Source organism: Impatiens glandulifera, chromosome 1 (assembly GCF_907164915.1).
Source record: "Impatiens glandulifera chromosome 1, dImpGla2.1, whole genome shotgun sequence".
NCBI classification, from domain to species: Eukaryota; Viridiplantae; Streptophyta; class Magnoliopsida; order Ericales; family Balsaminaceae; genus Impatiens; species Impatiens glandulifera.
Window position 1 is genome coordinate 38,994,193 of NC_061862.1, and position 22,835 is coordinate 39,017,027.

Consider the following 22,835-nt stretch of genomic DNA (forward strand, 5'->3'; position numbering starts at 1 on the left):
GGCCACTTGACTTGGCCGAATGTCTTTTGATAGTGAAGTAACCGGACTTCTTCCGGTTATGATTGCCTTGTGGATTGATCGGCTATATGATGGTTCCGGTTTTGAGCTTTGGCCGATCCTTCCTCTGTGCGGTCACGTGCCGAATACTCTTGATCGGTTTGGTAGCTTGACCGGTTCGGTTTCTTCAGTTGGTTCTCTTCTGTTTATCCGGTCCGGTTCCTTGTTCCTGCATAGGAAGTTTGTTTAAGTTAGGTTTATTTGAACCGGTATGAATTTATCTAACAGTTTATATAATTAACTTATATTTAAATTTGTTTATATTTATATTTTATATTTTTTAAGTATTATAAATTTATAATAATAAACAATATTGATAAAAAAAATAATAAATAATAAAAACAATTTTAATAAAATAAAACATGTAGAAAAACCGAAAAAATACAATAATCCATTACCTAACTAAGAAATTGAAAAAGACATTCTGATTACATTAATAAGTTGGTGTAAAGTTATGAGTTCAATTTGTAATTTTAGATAAATATATAGATAATATTGAAAAAAATTAAAAATTATTATAAAAAGGAATATTCTTAGAATATTCTTTTGAGTTTGAGTTTGGATTTTCGGGTTAGAGATGAATTATTGTTTGATGGGATGTTTACTGCATTTTGGGTTTAAGAATAAGTATTTGGATTGGAGATGACCTAAATTTAGCAACTTCATCTAATTAACTGGTACGTACAAGCAAGAACAATCCAACGAAAGCTGAGAATATTATTAGGATTATAAATTTGGGACAAAAAATCTATTGACTAAACAAGATGTTAGACCGAACAAAATATAACATCAATTCAAATCTGAGTAGTATAAAGAAAAACAAGATATCTTTATCATGTTTAAATAAAATGAATGGTAATGATTTAAGGAGGTAAAAATATTTTTAGTAAAATGATTTTAAAAGTATTTATATATAATAGTAAAATAAAAAATAATAATTTAAAATATATGATATTTTAGTATTTTTGGTAATGAATTAGATGATAGGATTAATGTGAGACTAAAATAATATTGAAGTTATTTGAATTATTTAAATAACTTAAATAAATTCAATCTAAAATTATGGAACGAGAATTCAGTACATTTACATTTGATGGATTAAAAAGTTAAATTAATTAAGAAATAGTTAATTTTAAGTGTGAACTAAATAAATATCTAAATAACATAATATTAAATAAAATTACTTTTTCTTCATCTATTTTTCAAAATAAAACAATTTATTTATATTTTTCATATCAAATGAAACCAAGTCATTTTTATTTTTTATTTTATCAAGTTAAATATTTTAACTGAATTTAAAGAATTAAGTACGCACTGTTATTTTTTATTTATTAATTAATATTATAATTATATACTTTTCTTTGTTAAAATGTGTTTGATTTATTAATTAATTAAAAGATTTAGAATATGAATCAAGTCAACTCAATGGGTCGAAGTCTTTTTTTAAGGTACTCCATTACCATTAGTGACATGGAATATAAATAAATGTATGGTGTCAAATAAATAAAAAATAAAAAACAGATCGAATATATTTTATAATAATTAGAATCTTCACACTCATTCATGATATGCACCAGCTTGATTCATATAACGACTAATATTTTAATTAGTTGAAATAAAGTAAAATTTTATATTCATATTTCATCATTTGCACGTCTTTGTCTTCAATTTTGTCGACACTCACTAAATTTTAAAAAATCTAGATTAAGATCATGCATCCCACATCAGTTAAATTTATAGAATCTTCAATGCTTAAAAAAATATTATATTCCTTTAAAAATATAATGAAAACATAGAAGTTGAGCTTCAATAAGGTTTTCAGCGAGAGACTGAATATGGGATGACATAGGCTGGTTTTAAATATTTTATTAGAGTATTGATTTATATGAAATAATGTTATGAAATACAATTTAATTATGTATATAATAAAAAATTTAATAACATTTGTTCGTTCAAACAAGTAAACAAGTATTTTCTGGGAAATGATAGAGAGCGGGAAAGTATTGACATTAATATATAGGGAAATGATGTGTCATCCCTCCATTAGATTGAAAATTTAAAGTTCTCTTTTCATTACATTTTTAATATAATAAAAGGATGACACATCATTTCCCTATATATTTCTGTTAATATTTTTCCGCTCTATATCATTTCTCATTTTTTTCCATTGCTTCTATTTTTCTCCTCTTTTCTTTATTCAGAGACAACTCACCATAAAGATGTCTCATTTAAAAAAAAAAAAAACTCTAAATAGTTATTGAACCGATATTCATCCTCTCAAATAACATTGCTTCGATGGATTGCAGACGATGAACTATAGAGTAGTGTTTTAGTGACGACTCCAATTTCTTTTTATCTTTTTGGTATTTGAATATTCATATCAATTTTTTCATTGATAAAAAGAAAACTAGTCTTAAAGAAAGCAAGTCATAAACTATTCATTTAAGTGTTGACTTCTTTTCCAAAGATATATTATTACCCTCATTTTTTTTAGTCTAGTTTCATAAACGCTGTCACAACTTTCTATAAGCTAAAATCTTCTTACTCTATAAACTAGACATGTTACATAGGGTTATATGATAATCCATGACATTGTTTAAATAGTTTATTTGTGTAGAGATTTAAAAAGTTATTATTTTTAAAAATACTTAAAAAGTATTATTATATAATCATAATATATATATATATATATTAATATTTTAATTAATTAATTAATTGAGTAATTAGATTTTTGAGATTTAAATGTTGAAATTATTTGAAAATTTTAGAGAGAACAAATCCATATATATTATAATCCTTAATTATGGATATATCTATAGTGTCGAGGAAAGATAGTATTAAAAGTGCAATCCCTTAAAAGTGGGGCAAGAATAATTTTGGGTTTTAGTCCAACTAGCATGCATCCCGTGTATTTGCACGAGTAATAATATAAAAAATCATAAAAATATATTACGATAAAAATATGATAGCATTTTTAATTTTATTTTTAACCATTTAAAGTTTATGGACGGGTCGTCAACCCATAATCCGATCCAAGTATCCATTTACTCTCAGCTCTCGATCAGGCAATCCAAACACTTTAAAAATTAAACATCATTATATATATATATAGATTAGTTAGCTAAAAAGTTAAACTTATATTGTTAAAATGTTCCAAGTTCATCAAATTTAGTGTTAAATTTAAAATATAAAGTGTCATTAGTTTAGTTGGTTAAAGAGCTGTATTTATTTTGTTAGGTTGCAAATTCGAACCATACCTATAACATTTTTTAATTGTTTTAAATTTATGGGCGGGTCAACCCACAATCCAACTCAAGTATCCATTACTCTCACATATATATCCAAATTAACCATAGCTCTCGGCAATCCGGACACTTTAAAAATTAAACATCATTATATTATATATATATATATATATATAGATTAGTTAGCTAAAAAGTTGAACTTATATTGTTAAAATGTCCCGCGTTTATCAAATTTGGTCTTGAATTTAAAATATAAAGTTGGTTAAAAAGTTGTATTTATTTTGTTAGGTTGCAAGTTTGAACCATACCTATAGCATTTTTTAATTGTTTTAAATTTATGGGCGGGTCAACCACAATTCAACCCAAATATCTATTTACTCTCACATATATATTCAAATTAACCATAGCTCTTGACCCGACAATACATACACTTTAAAAATTAAGCATCATTATATATATTATATATATATATATAGATTTCATCATATCATGTGCACACAAATTGTGCACAAATTGAAGTTTTAATATCAATTTTTTTTGTTCATTTATATATAGTTAGTGATTGACGTACTGCCTCTGCTATTATTGAGTAGACCATTTATGTAACAATTGCATTTGGTTCTATTAAACCCATGTAACAGTAATAAATAAATATGGGCAGTTGTTAACTCATGAAAAATTCATATTAATTTAAAATGATAGAGATAAGTTATAGTAAAAAAAATTTAACTAGATTAGATTAATAATGCATATATGATATATACATTATTAAGAAGTTATTTATTTTATATATATTTCATCTATAGTTATAATATTTCTTATTTACAAGAATACTGAAATCACAAAAATTAAACTATTTCTAATTCAGTCCACTAATAAAAACTTTAACTATATGTGTAAATAAATCATATACAACCATGATAAATTAGCAATATTTAATATAATAGAATGATTTTCATTAATAATACATTGATTGAATTAATCGAGTAAAATGGGTGATATACTAGCTTTAATTATTCCAAGAATTAAAATTTGGACGTCGGTTGTTTTATTTTTTCTTAAAAAAACAAAAGAGCAACAATAATTATATAATGAGCCACTTATATAAAGTTTAGATAAATGCCAGCTTAATTGGAAAGTGATATAGGAAAATTTGGCATTTTTTAATTAGTTCACTTAACTAAATCACTTCTAAATCAATTCCAACATTTATTTTAAAATTAATTCTCAATAATTTAAAAAAGAGATTACATATAAAATATATTTTTTTAAAATTAAGAAAAACTAGAATGATACCTCACAATAATGACACTTTTGTCACAACTCATTCACATAAGTGACGATGTCAAGCCCACAATATGCACATCTTAGAAGATTCCAAATTGTGCTAGGTTTTTTCTACCATGAAATTTCTAGAATTCTCTAGGAATTTTTAAAGTATAGGTAATGTTATAGAACTCTCTAGAATTCTCTAAAAGTTCTTAAATATTAAGTAGGTTAATTATGGAACTCTCTAAATTTCTCTAGGAGTTTCTAAAGTATGTATCTAGAAGTTCTCAAGAATAATAGTTAATAGAACTCTCTAAAATAATTTATCCACTTGTATATAAATAAGTCTTTGCCATAAAAAACCAAGCACCTTACACTACCTTATAACTTTGTACCCCACACTTGTAAAGCATTAAGCAATAAACAAGATATTTTCTAACTTTTTTCTCTCTCAAAGTATTTCATCTTCTTGCATCTTTGGAAAAACTGACTAGATAGTATTGTAACAATCTAGACTAGTGCCGTGCGAGATGAGAAAATATTCGGTGATTGAGTTTTAGCCCGTGACACTCCGCTTCTATTTAAAACGTTTTTGGTGAGAATTAGAATTTTATTTATTTATAAATAATACAAAATAATATTTATAAAATAAAATATTAAATAATATGATAATAAAAACTAAAGTTTTCAGTGAACAATTATCAATTATCACACAAATTTATTTTCAAGAGTGGCTAAAAATATAAACTTATTTGAGTTCATAATAATGATGAACAAGTCGAACAAATTAATAATGATGCCAAAAAATTCTTTACCAAATATTTTGAGAGATATTGAAAAATGTCGTAAAATGATAACTATTTATACATATAATCAAAATAACAAGAAACATATACAATGAGAATATCGGGGTCTGTTAAAAAGACATCCCAATCAAATATCAATTCTAATAATTTTTACTAGAAAAATAAAAACAACTCGAATCCGACATAATCATATGTCTTTTGTTACTAAGAAGCTGACGAATACAAACGGAAAACATAACCAACATAATCGAAGTGTATAAACAATAGACTATTCAACAACGATGTATAGTGTTATTAAAAAAAATAATTCGAAACAATAAATCTAATCCAACTAAATAAAATGTCTTTAACAAAATAAATGAGCAACTCAATTTTGAATATTGAAAAATTTAAAAACTATCCGATCTTCAATATAAAAACCAAAATCAAAATCAAATAGCACAAAATCAAAATGATTTCTCTTTTCTCCCGTTCTTTTCTTTCTAGAAGATATAAATTTGTAAGATATTTTATTGACTATCCTACATATTAAATAAATATGGGCTCACAGTATCAAGATATATATAATCCAATTTTGTCTCCTTTGATCAGACTGATCTATTCTCACCAATATATTATTATATCTGTTATATATATAATTTTAAATGAGATACATCTACCCCTATTTTAAAAAAGTCAATAAATAGTAATGATTCATGGATATGATTATTTTATCAAGTAAACATAATAATGTCATTAAAATATATGAATAACAAATTATTTTCATTTCTCTTGTTTTAGGTTGTGTTATAATTAATGGTACCAACTTTGTGTGGTTACTGGTTAGTATATATACATCAATTTTGTCATAATTATTGGTACTATGCAATTCACATATTATATTGTTCTTTCCTCTTGTGTGAAATATTTCACATATTATATTGTTCCTTTATTCTTTGAGGTTGGATGTTGCTAACATCTTCTTCATTTTAAAAAAAAATAAATGATGTAGTACAATCATAAATCTATGTTTTGTGAACATTGATGAATGTAAATGTGTTGTCAACCAACCAAACAAGAAAGAAAAAACATTTTGATTGTTATTATATTTTTTTTGCTTTTGCCCTTCTTTTTTGTGTCCAACACTTTTCTTATAAGTAACTAATAAACAAATTATTCAAATAACAAACCAAATTTTACATAAAAATAATAATCATGTTTTAAAGTTATAGTCTTGATTAATCAAAGACTCCATACTTTTATAACAAATAAAAATACATATTTTTCCAAATAAATTGACGATTATTCGATATAAAGCATAATTATATACAAATTATCTAAAAAAACACATAGTTTCTTTTCAAATATGCAAAATGAGCATTTTTTATTAACTTGTTTGTTTAAAGAAAAAATACTCAGAAAATTTAAATTGTGACCGAATTAATTTAGGCTACGAATATATGAATTTTTTTGAAAAAGTGTGATATATTTCCCTTAAACAAAGTTTTTGAAAAAGTGTGATATATTTCCCTTAAACAAAGGTGTCGCGAAAACTACCCATATTGAGAAAAAAAATCAAAATGAAAGAAAATTTATATATATCTTATAATCAATAGAACTAAAATTTTTATATTTGAAAAATAAATTAAATTTGGTCCAATCACAAAATTAAATATATAATTTAAACATTATGAGTTAAACCAAAAGTAAAGATGGGTCTCTATTCCTATAATTTTTTGGTAGATTATCTGGTTGGAAAGAAATCGAAGAAATTTTAACAACGAAAGTAGACCGTTAAAGATTATTCATAATGTCATTATCATGACGATGTCGGAAATTAAATCTAGAAAATTAGTGGATTCATATGGAGATCTTATTGCCCTTATTAAAGATCTTCGAGTCAATTAAATATTCTAATATAATCAATTTGTACATCATTTTTTTTTTCATGTTAGGCTTAAACAATTTTTTATTAAATGAAATATTAAAAAAATAAATAAACGAAAAGTAGTTATTTCATTGATTGGATAAAAATAAAGCCAAAACAATCCATATTCACCACATAAAATTGGCGCATGCTATTAATTTGTGGGACAAAAGAAAGCAACACCAGCCACCAACTTTTCCATGCCCATTTACTTTTTGAGCCATTGCTACCCTAATTGGACTAGATTCATTATAGCACCAAATTTCACTTTTTTTTTTTATACAATTGCAAATCTTTCAATCATATACATTTTCACCTCCCTCAATTTCCCCCTCTTCCCACAATTACAAAATGTCAATAAGACATCGTCCACTTAAAACTTGTGGATCTTCCATCTCAAAAATTACTCAAAATTTGTACAAAGATGTCAAGAATTCCCAAGGAGCCTTGGGATCAATGGTCGCGAGAATGGACCCATTGGTTGCTTTATCCGCTCCCGTCATAAATATCATCGAAAGTCAGAGCGAATCCGCCCTCTCTTTCGCAGACGATCGCATCCTCGAGATCGAAAGCAAGATCGAAACCGCTTTTCCATCGTCCACATTAGCGTTCGACGCCGTGGACGAAGCCCTACACATGGTAGAAATCCTTCCTGCGAAGTTGGATGGCGTTTTCAGAAGTAACTTTCCAAGTGGAATAACTCTAGATCAATTCTTGAGTTGGGTGTATGTCTTCTTAATAACATTGTTCAAGTTGTGCACATCAATTTTGACTCATGGAGGGTTGCCCGAGAAGGAGATCATGGTTGACATAACATACAACATTACTAGAAGGGGTTCCGAGTCATCAATGTCGTCGTCTAATTATTTATCGGATAGGTTGGGTTGGATGAAGTGTAGCTATAAGGATATTCTAAAGAAGCCCGAAAAAGAAGCCGAGAAATGTAGTTATAAAGACATTTTGGAAAAAGGAACAAAACATGATCATCCAAACACGAGAAATATAGAAGAAGAAATAACGGGTAAAAAAAATGAAGACATAAAACTTAGGGAGATAGGAAGGATAAAAGATGATCAAGAAAAAGAATACATTATTGTGAAAGCGGGAGAAAGAGAAGAAGGGGAAGACACGCCCAAAGATCCACTTGGAGGCATAAAGATTAAGGGAGATCCAACATTACAATTTGACACCAATTGGCACATAAAACCTAGTAAATAATTAGTATTTTCATCTTTGTGTAACATCTTGGTAAAATTATTGAAGAATGTGTACATAATTAACATGTCAAATTGAAATGAAAGAATGTAAATATATTTTATTCATAATGTTGTTTTCGGGTCCATCCGTGTATCTCATTATATAGATTGAAAAGAAAAGAAAAGAAAAAAATCTATTAATTAACTCCTCTCTTATGGGATGGTGAATAACTTGTTGATCGTGTTGGTTTGCCTTATGGTCTCATAAATATATCTTTTCAACTAATTAAAAACTTGTAGATACAAAAATGACTTTTTATCTCAATAGAATTAAGATTTGTTTTTAATTTTACATGGTATATATATTAACATTCACTTAAATATATTTTTAAAATATGCACTTAACAATTTTATTTTTAAAATATTTTATACAAAACTATTATCTAATAGTTAAATCCATAATAACATCTTATCAACCAAATATTAAATTAATTATTATAAATATAAGGATGATAACAATATTTATAAGTTATAAATTTTCATTTTTTTAGAGTTTTTCTTTACTTATTTTTAATTTTTTCTTAGAATCTATCCATAAATTTAAAATAATTTATAAAAACTTTTATTCATTTTTCCTAACCTAAACCAAGTCTTAAAAAACTTAATATCCTTAAACAAATTTATTCATAGTATAATTTTTTTTTTCAAAATTCAGAGATCCACAGAGAATTTTTAACTGAAATACTCAATTTAGAATAATAAAATAAAATTAGTATTGTGCTTTAAAATATTTATTTTATTATTGAATAAATAAAATAAAAATAATTTATATTCCCCACTAAATTTTGCCTCTTATCTCAAATTGCTATTTAAAGTGCACCTTGTTTGATTTTGCTACATATGCTTAGAGTTGTCAATTTGGGTTAGATTTGTTGGGTTGACCCGTCCCACCAAACAATTTAGACGAGTTGGGTTGAAATATTAGCAACCCATTTGGAAGTGGACATACACGGGCCAGCCCGCTCGGGTCGCGGGCCTAGGCTGGTTGACAAAAAAAAAAATCTAATTTAAAGCCTTATAAGCATATGCCGCATAAACCTAGTTTTTTTTTCTCCCAAGCAACACTGCAATAGTCAATACTCAATACTTCGCACATCGACTACCGACTACTTATTTGTTCCGTCTTTCTTCTCTTCGTTCTCGCATTCAAGGGTTCATGGATTCAAACTTGGTTCCAAACTGCAGCAGTCAATACTCAATACTTCACCCATTGGTCGCTGACTACTTATTTGTTCTGTTTTTCTTCTCTTTGTTCTCACCTTCAAAGGTTTGTGGATTCAAACTTAGTTTCAGTTCGAGAAGCTTCACACTGAAAGTCTGAAACTTAATATTCTGTTAAATAACATATTCATTTTTGAAATTGACTCCTCTCAAAATCAAGATATTGATTTGGATGTTGATGAATTTGAAAGTTCTAAGCATGATGAATGGTCATCTAAAAAGTCTAAGAATATTATGTTATTTAGATGTATTTTAATAAATGAAGGGTATTGATAATATAGAAAAAAACTGAATGTAATGGATGCAAAAACAATATAAATGTGGGGTAAATATTATGGGACTTCTACATTGTGGCGTCATGTTAAAACTTGCAACAAATTGAAGTTTCACGACGTAGGACAAATGATTCTTGATCAAGATAGAAAGATGAAGTCTAAAAAAATAGACCAAAAGATTTCACGATTTCACGTGAGCTAATGATTTGTGCATTCATTAGGCATGATTTACCATTTGCATTTTTTGAGTATTATGGTGTTAGAGCATGGATGAAGCATGTAAATCATGATGGTGCTTTTATTTCTAGAAAAACTGATTCCTACATGATTAAGAATATTCTTGAACTCTTGTTTTTTAGAAATATTAATGATTTTTATTTATTTTTATTTGTAGTGAGACAACTCACATGCTGGTCCGCCTAACTCGCAACACACCTTAAGTCGAGGATTTTCAGCCCACCAGAATGATGGGCTGACCCACGTCGACCCGTCAAACGATGAGTTTTGATGAATAGGCCCGCCCCACCCTGAATTGGCCCGTATGATCGTTCTACATATGCTACAAATAATTTTGAAATATATTATCATATTAATTTAAAAAAGTAAATTAATGAGGTGAGTTAATATATTTTTTTTAGATTTTTAATTCTATTTACTTTTATTTAAATTTTTATTTCATTTTAATAATATATTTTAAAAATAAAATAATAATATTTATTTTGTTTAAATAATAACATTAATATACGGTTACAATAATATTATAAATTAAAATAATAAATATTGATCAATTCTTTTAAAAAATATGTCAAATTTAGTGTTAACTAAATTATTTTATATATATAAATATTTAAAGATTTTATATTTACTTATATGAATAATAAATAGTTTTAAAATATTGAAAAAATAGTTTTAAATATAAATAAAAAATGAGAAAGCTAGAAATATAAAATAACAAGAAATATTTAAATTAAACAATAAAATAAAAGTATATTAACTAATCTTAGTTAATTTATAAAGTTAAGAATTAATGTATTTTAAACTTATTTAATAATAAAAAAAATCAAACATTATATATTTTATTGAATAATCTCATAAATTAAACATTATATAGAGTAATTTAAAAATGAACACAAAATTGACCCACTATGTGGGATGAGAATATTTTCTAAAAAAAAATTAAAATATTGCGTATTTAATTTCCAAATAAAATATTTACTTTAGCTGGTCATTCAAACTTTCTGCGTTCGAAACAAAATTAACACAAAATTCGATTATAAAAAATATGAGTTATCCCAATAAAATATATTTGAAAAAAAAACTAATAAAAGTAATAATAAGTAGGCTTTTAAAATATATGGACTGATTTTTTTTTTATTGAGGTTGGGCCAGACCCAAAATTAAAACTAATCCTTAACAAGAAAAGCTCAAAAACCCAAATAGGTATTTTTAAAGTAAGTTTAAGATTCGAATTAGAAAGAAACAAAGGATAAGGACCAATTTGAAAAAGATAGAGGAAAAAGAATAAAAAAAAACTATTGGGAAAAGAAAGGAACATAAGTTTGAGAGAGGTATTAGATATAGAACGTTCTTATGTTCTTGATATTTATTTATTTTTAATAGATTTATTATACAATAAATTGAAAAAAGTATCATATAAAAAATATGAGAAAAAAAACTGAAAACAATTAAAAATATTTTAATATTTTGCTATCAAATTAGCCACCAAAGTTGGTTCTCTACTAATAAAAGTTGTATTGATTTCTAAATGAAAATGAAGTTGAAACTTGATATCATGTACATAGGGGGCCATTCTATAACGTCGAGATTCGACCCTACTTTACCCTTGTTCAACGACAAAAGAGATAATCCTTCGAATACTCGTAGCTTCAGCCAGTGAAGTTGATGTTAATACATCTAAAAAAATTTAATTACATGATGAATCTAATAATTCAAATTGGGGTGAGCTTAATTTTTTTGGCATGAACTTAAAAAGTAACATAAAACTCAATGATTGTAGTCGTCTATTGCGTATCATTCATAATGTTATTTTCATTACTATTTTCATAATCATTTTTCTCAAAAATTTATGAGCCGATACCGTTTTTTCTTATGTCTTATGTTTTATTTCTTCTTTTTCTTTTTCTTTTCATGTCATGTTTTATCGTTATTTTTAAACAAATTTTTTTTTTCATTTTTAATATATATGAACTTTAAAAAAAACAATATATTATATAATAAATTATATATAATTATTGTAATAAATTATATAGTGTATAATAAAATATGTATAATTAAAATAAATAATAAATAATGAATTCAGTTTTAGGTTTGGTTTTCGAGTTGAAACTTAAACTCGAACTTGAAAATTAAATCGAAAACTGTATTTGAATTCGAATCGTTTAAAATTCGACTCGAAAATTAAAAAATGAAATTCGAATTCGATTTATTAAAATTCTGTGAATTCGTTCCGTTGATATTCGGTATAAACAAAATATTGAATACCCATAAGTGTACTACTAGCGTAGACATATTGAGATTGCTTCATTGCTATATGTAAGAATGTAATAATTATGACATATTTGATCATTTGTCTATCTTTATTTGTGTTTAAAATAATGTAGTACATGAGTGTTTATCTTTCTCTTAAAATATTAAAATAATGTCGTAATTTTCTATAATTTATATACGGAGTAACGCATTTTTATGTCATACTTTGTTGTTGTGATTAAACGATTTTTATCATTTTTAATATACACAGATATTTAAAAAAAAAAGTCTGACCACTTCGAAGAAAAAATTGTACGTTTTAATTCTAGACTCTCTCACAAAATTAGACATGTGTTTTATGACCAAAATGAATACAACCACGAGAGCTTTACATGTATCATGAAGAATTTTATGTGAATACATATAGTTCAAGGAGAACGAGTCTATTAATTAACTAGTAAAGTTATATATACTTTCATAAGAGAAGATTTAAAAGGTAACAAATACTTTTCCTAAATATGTTTCAACCGTTAACATTCACCAAGTTAATTTTTCAGTTTTGCAATAATGTGGGAGATTGCTAGAATTTTAAACTAAATTTATTAATGAATGTAAATAATGATGTAGTTAAATAAAATTAAATAAAATTCACATTAAATTCGTGAATTAAATGGTAAAATTTGATCCTAATAAATATTTAATTTATGAATTTTTTAATTATTATGAATTTCTTTAATAGCAACAATGAAAATGGTTAATTAATATTGTAAGATATGTGAAAATCTATATATGTATATTGATACTTAATTTTGAAAGTGTCCGGATTCCCGGGTTAAGAGCTATGATTAATTTGGATATATATGTGAGAGTAAATGAATATGTGGGTTGGATTCTAGGTTGACCTGCCCATAAACTTAAAACGGTCCATAAACTTAAAACGGTTAAAAATAAAATTAAAAATGCTATAGTTATGTTTCGAACTCGCAACCTAATAAAACAAGTACAACTTTTTAACCAACTAGACTAATAACACATTATATTTTAAATTCAACACCAAATTTAATGAACGCGGGACATTTTTAACTAACTAATATATATATATATATATATATATATATATATATATATATATATATATATATATATATATATATATATATATATATATATATATATATATATATATATATATATATAATGATACTTAATTTTGAAAGTTTCCGAATAGCCGGGTCGAGAGCTGTGGTTAATTTGGATATATATGTGAGAATAAATGGATATGTGAGTCGGATTCTGGGTTGACCCGTTCATAAACTTAAAACGGTTAAAAATAATATTAAAAATGCAATAGATATGTTTTGAACTCGCAATCTACTAAAACAAGTACAACTCTTTAACCAATTAGGCTAATAACACTTTATATTTTAAATTCAACACCTAATTTAATGAACACGGGATGTTGTAACAATATATTTTTATCCGTTTGCATCACACGGGGATCTTCCTAATTTTTTTTAATAGCAATTAGAAATGAAAATGGTTAATTATATATATCACAATTTAAATCTAGCAAAGAAATAAGACAAAAATGTAAAGATTAAATTATGCCTCAATTTCAAACATTGAGCATAAACCACCATCAATTTAACCAACTAACTAAAATCAACTAAATCGTTGAAAAATAAAGATCATATCTTAAATTTTCTAAAACAAACTTAATAAAAAAAAACATAAATCTTTTAATTGTATAGTTTTAGGAAAGCAGTAAAAAAAATTTGGAACATGATCTCAATGCTGGTAAAAGTAAAACTCACTTAATAATAATTCTCAAACTATAAAACTGTCTCCATTAGTAACCAACAGAAGAAAAAAAATTCAAAGCATTGGTGATTGCAGATACACACAAATAAGTTTATTATCCAGGAAGAGAATGCTATAAATTAGTACTAAAATACTTTATTCATTTAGGGGACAAGGTATATAATAAAAAATAGAGAAAAAATTAGAATAATAAATAAAAATTTCAATAATCTAAAATTATAAACATTAATTTGGAATTTTTACATGATCTTAATAATTGAATATAAATTTAGTTTTGAACATATATATATATATATATATATATATTTAAAGAAGGTGAAGATCCTAATAAACTTAATTTTCTAAAACATTTAAGAGGAATTCATGGACACTTATCCACTATTTCAAACAGTCATAGAAAATATAAACTTGTTTTAAATCAAGTTTTTGATAAAGAGATTTATTTTGAAAACAAAACAAAGAGAGATGACCAAAATATAATTCAAACATTGTTGATATATAACTAATAACAAATTGAGATAAATGACCTGAAATTTTCAAATATAAGGGTAAGTTTTAAATCTAGTTTAAGAAAATAATATGTTGAATATAAAGAATATAAAGTATATGGAATAATTTCGATCAAGTAATAAAGTTTAGGAGTTGTAATAGAAGTTATGAAGATTGTTCTTATTCATCTTTCCAAATAAACCAGATTTCCTATTTATCTGAATGTGTGAAATGCTTCTCCAGATAAATTGAATATATTAATCCTTTTAAAGTTAGTTTTTGTATGAAATAGATGAAAACTGTGAAATATATATTGCTTCCTTTTATAGATGAAATTATTTGATATTAATTAAAATATAATCAGTTATATATTATTTTAATTTATAGGCGAATCTTTTCAATATATACATCAAACTAACTATTTACAAGAAAATAAAATAAAATATGTCTTTTCATTCATTTTTTATTCACTCTTTCTTAATTATATATCTATAAAATTATATATATATATATATATATATATATATATATATATATATATATATATATATATATATATGAATAATCAGGTGAGAGATTATTATTTTTAATAATTGGTTGAATATATATATATATATATATATAATATATATATATATATATATATATATATATATATATATATATATATATATATTGAATGAAATATTATAAATGCGAATCAGATATTATAAGTTGTTAATGAGATATTTAAGCGTGATAAATTTTTTAATATTTATTTGACAATAAAATATATTTTATTTATCATCATTAAAATTTAAATTTTATTCTGTAATTAGTTATTTTATATTTTGACAATCAAGTTAATCATATCTTTTAATTTTAACTACATATATAATATATATATTAAAACATTAATATATAATCATTTAGAAATATATATTTTAACTATACATGGATCACCTATAAAAAAAAAAAAACTAATCAAATTGATCTTATATAATACTAAAATTAAAGTTTAACTAATTTCATATCCATCCAAAAATCACCTCTTATAAAATTAATCTCTATTTAAGAAAACAAATTTATTAATTATATATATATAACATTAATTTTAATATTAAAATATTTTTCAATAGAATTTGTTGACACTCGTCATAAAATTAGGATATACAAATATATAATTATATCCAAAATCTAATTTAAGAATAATAAGATACATTTTAAGAATATATATATATATATAATCTAATTTATTAATAAAAGAACATTATATTAAATAGGAAACTAATTCCAATTTCTAATCCTTTCCATAAAAACTTTTAAAATATAATTAGTCAATCATTAGCATATAAATAAACATCCCTCCTTCTTTTCTATACACTTTTAACAATTTCAAATTTGTAACATCAAATTTGATGATGGAGCTATTTGAGTATTCTTTTCAATATGTTCATGCCACCATCAAGTTTGACGACACCTTCAAAATTAACGAACTACCCACATATAGCATCTCTCTTCATATGGTAACTGTTAAGGAAGAATGGAGTCGTTCAACAGGAGGCGAATCGATGATCATCGATGCCAAAGATATTGGCCCAGAAGTTTGGACATATTTGGAGAACATTCAAAGACATGAGATTGCGACGTATGTTCAAGAATGGCTTCGAGAGTCAGATGTGCAGTTAAATGAAAGGAAAAAAGTAGGTGAAAAGATTAACAATATTTTACAGGAGTGTTCGATCATGTGTTACTTCTCATTCTACATCCGTCTAGAATACGATATTGATAAGATCATGGATGAGAATAAATCAATTGCATCAGATAGGGAGGAGAAATATATGTGCGCGATTTGTTTGGAGAATTATAATGCTGGAGATGAGATTAATTTAATGCTGCATTGTTCACATCAATTTCATTGTGTTTGTATTAAGAATTGGATAAAGATCAGCAATTCTTGTCCTGTGTGTCGTGAACCTATATTGTCTTATATGTATTAGATATATCTCATTATCATATAAGAATTTAGCTTCTTTTTATGTTATTGTATATAAAATTAAAAATATGCTAATTATTTAGGTGTTGAGGTGAGATGTGGTCATAATTATAAAATAAAATAAATATATATTTTGTATTTAAGAATAAATAAACAAATTTGTTTTGATTTGTCTATATTTTATTTTTATCAATTTTTTTCCTACCTAGATTTCAATAATGAATCATTCACGTAAGAATGTCATATTTTGTGTTTATTCATGCTTATATTTACTAGCATGAATCCCGTGTATTTGCACGGATGAGAATATATATAAAATATTATTTATTTATAAATATTTTAGATAAAATTAAGTTTAATTTTAATCTTAATATTAACTTAAATTTTATCCATTCGACACCCACTTAACCCCTCAATTGACCCTCATCTTGTGACTCATACTTTTTTATATGCAATTTTTATCCCTTCGGCAAATCACCCACCAATCTTAGTCGATCTCAATTGATGACACACCTATTATGTATTGTCAAACTCAACCACTAACCATCCAATTGACCTTCATCTTGTAACTCACACTTTTTCATATGACTCTTTATTCCCTCGGCAAACCACTCATTGACCCTAATTTTGTGACTCACACTTTTTCATATGACTCCATCCCTCGACAAATCACTCACCAATCTTAGTCAACATTTTTTTACTTCCACTTCAACAAATCAACAACCAATCCCCCAATTGATCACAGACTTTTTATCCAACATCAAACCAACCACTATCCAACATTCATCTTGTGACCTCACACTTTCAAATGCTCGTCAAACCAACCATTAATTTCAACTTCACACTCGACAAACCACCCACCACCCGACCTCCATCTCATGACCTCACATTTTCAAATGCTCGTCAAACTCAACCACTAACCCTCCAATTGACCCTCATCTTGTGACTCACAATTTTTCATATGCTTCTCTATCCCCTCGAAAACCACCCACTAAACTTAATCTTGTGACTCATACTTTTTCATATGTCTCTATACCTCAACAACCCACTCACCAATCTTAATAAGCCTCTCTTTTACTCTCACTTTAACAAATCAACAACCAATCTCCAAATTGATCACAAACCTCTTATCAAACGTCAAACCAACCATTAACCACCATCCGACATTCATCTCGTGACCTCACATTTTCAAATGCTCGTCAAACCAACCATTAATTCCAACTTCAAACTCGACAAACTACTTGATGTTGTTTGGTGGAAGTGCCCTTTTAAGTTTACGATTAAATCTCAAACGTAACTTTACACGTTCATATACATCCTAAAAACAATAAGATTAGTTCTCATCTCATGTCTTCTTGAGAAACTCGTTTGAGAATAGTCTCGGAAATTCATGTTAGAAAATTATGACTCTTACTTTTATTCATATAATATTTTTTAAAATATTTATATAATATATTTTATTTTAATTTATTTATATTATTTAAGTTAATTTTTTTTTATTTTAATCGAAATAGGAAATGTGAGTATAACATAAATAAATATAGAGTTGACATGTCATGTGACAAGTTGTGCTTATTTCGATTGAAATTCGTTTGCAGACTTGTACTCGTGTTGTGTTCGTGTCGTACCCACTTGTGATCGTGTCATTATCGTGTTAATTTGTAATCATTTCGTAATTGTATTGTCTCAAACTTGTGTATTATCCAATTCACAACCCGAGTGAGATAATATCGTACCGTAGTCTTTTATACCAATATCGTGTTTGATCGTATTGGTTCATATTGACCCAACCCATTGTCCAACTCTAGTATTCATCAAGACATTTTCATTTATAACCTTCTCCATTTTTAAAGTCCAAACATTCAATGTTTTGACAATTGCAAGCAAATATTTGAGCATCTTTTTCCATCTCATTGGACATTTTATTACTTATAGCCCATTCGAGCAAGACCAGTCGATCCTCCTCATACATCAATGGTTACCAATCTCGATGCACCAAAATCATATACTTTGCAACATAATTTTATTCTAAATATGGAAGTTTGAAAAAAAAATGTGTGTAAAATAAATAGATTTAGAGTTGACATGTCATGTGACTAGTTGTGCTCATTACAATTTGGATTTGTTTGTAAAGTTGTGCTCGTGTTGTGTTCGTGTTGTGTCGAACCGTGACTGTTTCATGATCGTGTTATTGTGTCGTTCTTGTGTCGTGTCCAACCCACAACTTGAATGAAATATTATCGTATTGTGATGTTCTGTATCAATATCTTATTGGATTGTGTTGACCCAACTCATTTCCCAATTCTAGTACTTGAGGTCTAGTTATCCGAGACTACACTGCACCATTGTCAATAATTCCATTGCATCAATGGATATCAATCTCGATGCACCCAAATATTATACTTTGCGACATAATTTTATTTTAAATATGAAGTTTAAAAAAAAAGAAATGTGGCAAAATAAATAGATTTAGAGTTGACATGTCATGTGACAAGTTGTGCTCATTACAATTCAGATTCGTTTGCAGACTTGTGCTTGTGTTGTGTTCGAGTCGTGTCGACTCCTGATTGTGTCATGATCGTATTAATTTATAATTGTGTCGTTCTTGTGTCGTGTCCAACCCATAAACTGAGTGAAATATTATCGTATCGTGCAATTCCGTATAAATATCTTTTTGGATTATGTTGACCCAACTCATTGTCCAACTTTAGTACTCGAGGTCTAGTCATCCGAGAGTGCATTGCATCATTGACGATAATTTCATTGCATCAAGGGGACTAATCAGTGTTCTTGTCCTTGCGATATCATGACAATGGAAGAAAGGTGGGACTTGTTGTTCAAGGGTTTTTCCATTGGTGGCTATAGTTGTTCTCGGTAAGTTATAATTAACATTTTCAAATAATATTTATTTGAAAATTAAATTTAATTAGACATATTTAAGTTGCATTCAAGAATTGGGATGGGCTTATTATTCTTATTCACAGTATTTATTTGGTTGTATCATTTGGTAAATTTTTTTTTTAATAAAAATCAGACAAAGTTTCTTTCAACAAAACGGGGACTTCATTATGCGAAATCATCTCTCATCGAGTCAAGGGTCATCTTTTACAGAAACTACAAAGATATTTAGCGCCATGAGTTAGAGGTGGCAACCGAACTATACAACAAAACTAATATCCTCAGAGAAGACGGTTTTGACACTATTTATAAAGGCTTCCAAATAAAATTGTTGTTGTTAAGGTGTCGAAAAATATGCAAAAAGGCCACGTTGAACAATTCATTCCCGACGAGAAGAAGGGTCAAGTCGGAGAATTCATAAACATGGTCATTATTTTATCGCAAGTCATTCACCGACACATAGTTAAACTACTTGATGTTGTTAAGAAGAAGTGCCCTTATTTGTTTACGAGTAAATCTCAAACGTAACTTTACATGATCACATACATCCTAAAAACAATAAGACCAGTTCTCACCTCATGTCTTCTTGGGAAACTCGTTTGAGAATAGCCTCGGAAATTCATGTTAGAAAATTATGACTCTTATTTTTATTCATATAATATTTTTTTTAATATTTATAAAATATATTTTACTTTATTTTTACTATTTAAGTTTATTTTTTTTAATCGAAATAGGAAATGAGAGTATAACATAAATAAATTTAGAGTTGACATGTCATGTGACAAGTTATGCTCATTTTGATTCAGATTAGATTGTAGACTTGTACTCGTGTTGTGTTCATATCGTGCCCACTCATGATCGTGTCATTATCATGTTAATTTATAATCATTTCGTGATTGTATTGGCTCGAACTTGTGTCGGGTCCAACTCACAACCCGTGTGAGATAATATCGTACCGTAGTCTTTTGTACCAATATCGTGTTTGATCGTATTGGTTCATATTGACTCAACCCATTGTCCAAATCTAGTATCCGTCAAGACATTTGCATTTATAACCTTCTCCATTTTGAAAGTACAAACATTCAATGTTTTGACAATTGCAAGCAAATGTTTGAGCATCTTTGGCCATCTCGTCGGATATTTTATTACTTATAGCCCATTCGAGCACGATCAGTCGGTTCTCCTCATACATCAATGGATACCAATCTCGATGCACCATAATCTTATACTTTGCGACATCATTTTTATTTTAAATATGGAAGTTTGAAAAAAAGAAATGTGTGCAAAATAAATAGATTTAGAGTTGACATATCATGTGACTAGTTGTACTCATTACAATTCGAATTCGTTTGCAGACTTTTGCTCGTGTTGTGTTCGAGTCGTGTCGACTCGTGATTGTGTCATGATAGTGTTAATTTGTAATTGTGTTGTTCTTGTGTCGTGTCCAACCCATAACATGAGTGAAATATTATCGTATCGTGCAATTCGGTATTAATATCTTTTTGGATTGTGTTGACCCAATTTATTGTTCAGCTCTAGTACTCGAGGTCTAATCATCCGAGAGTGCATTGCACCATTGTCGATAATTCCATTGTATCAAGGGGAGTTATCAATGTTCTTGTCCTTAAGATATCATGACAATGGCAGGAAAGGTGGGACTGGTTGTTCAAGGGTTTTTCCATTGATGGCTATAGTTGTTCTCGGTAAGTTATAATTAACATTTGAAAACAATATTTGTTTGAAAATTAAATTTAATTAGACATACTTGAGTGGCATGAAAGTATTGGGATGGACTTAATATTCTTATTCACATTATTAATTTGGGTGTATCATTTGGTAAAAAAAACTTTTTTTTAATAAAAATCAGACAAAGTTTCTTTCTACAAAACGAGGGCTTCATTATGCGAAAACATCTCTCATATATTTAAGGGTCGTCTTTTACAGAAATTACAAAGATATTTACCGCCATGAGTTAGAGGTACCAACCGAACTATACAACAAAACTAATATCCTCAGAGAAGACGGTTTTGACACTATTTATAAAGGCCTCCAAATAAAATTGTTGTTGTTAAGGTGTCGAAAAACATGCAGAAAGGCCACGTTGAACAATTCATCCCCGACGAGAAGAAGGGTCAAAACGAAGAATTCATAAACGAGGTCATTATTTTATCGTAAGTCAATCACCGACACATAGTAAAACTACTTGATGTTGTTTGGAGGAAGTGCCCTTATTAGTTTACGAGTAAATCTCAAATGTAACTTTACACGATCACATACATCCTAAAAACAATAAGACCAGTTCTCACCTCATGTCTTCTTGGGAAACTCGTTTGAGAATAGCCTCGGAAATTCATGTTAGAAAATTATGACTCTTATTTTTATTCATATAATATTTTTTTTAATATTTATAAAATATATTTTACTTTATTTTTACTATTTAAGTTTATTTTTTTTAATCGAAATAGGAAATGAGAGTATAACATAAATAAATTTAGAGTTGACATGTCATGTGACAAGTTATGCTCATTTTGATTCAAATTAGTTTGTAGACTTGTACTCGTGTTGTGTTCATGTCGTGCCCACTCGTGATCGTGTCATTATCATGTTAATTTATAATCATTTCGTGATTGTATTGGCTCGAACTTGTGTCGTGTCCAACTCACAACCCGTGTGAGATAATATCGTACCGTAGTCTTTTGTACCAATATCGTGTTTGATCGTATTGGTTCATATTGACTCAACCCATTGTCCAAATCTAGTATCCGTCAAGACATTTGCATTTATAACCTTCTCCATTTTGAAAGTACAAACATTCAATGTTTTGACAATTGCAAGCAAATGTTTGAGCATCTTTGGCCATCTCGTCGGATATTTTATTACTTATAGCCCATTCGAGCACGATCAGTCGGTTCTCCTCATACATCAATGGATACCAATCTCGATGCACCATAATCTTATACTTTGCGACATCATTTTTATTATAAATATGGAAGTTTGAAAAAAAAGAAATGTGTGCAAAATAAATAGGTTTAGAGTTGACATATCATGTGACTAGTTGTACTCATTACAATTCGAATTCGTTTGCAGACTTGTGCTCGTGTTGTGTTCGAGTCGTGTCGACTCGTGATTG

General features: G+C 27.2%; 2 protein-coding genes across 2 annotated transcripts; both read left to right on the forward strand.

The window, feature by feature from the left end:
- The first annotated feature begins 7,631 nt into the window (after positions 1–7,631).
- On the forward strand, positions 7,632–8,501 carry LOC124925194. Its single transcript, XM_047465168.1, has one exon. It carries the CDS (start codon positions 7,635–7,637, stop codon positions 8,499–8,501), a length of 867 nt encoding a protein of 288 aa, XP_047321124.1. The 5' UTR covers positions 7,632–7,634.
- Positions 8,502–16,232: 7,731 nt separating this feature from the next.
- Positions 16,233–16,811, forward strand: LOC124925225 (probable E3 ubiquitin-protein ligase plr-1). The gene has a single exon (XM_047465198.1). The coding sequence runs from the start codon at positions 16,233–16,235 to the stop codon at positions 16,809–16,811; it is 579 nt and encodes a 192-aa protein (XP_047321154.1).
- Positions 16,812–22,835: the final 6,024 nt, after the last annotated feature.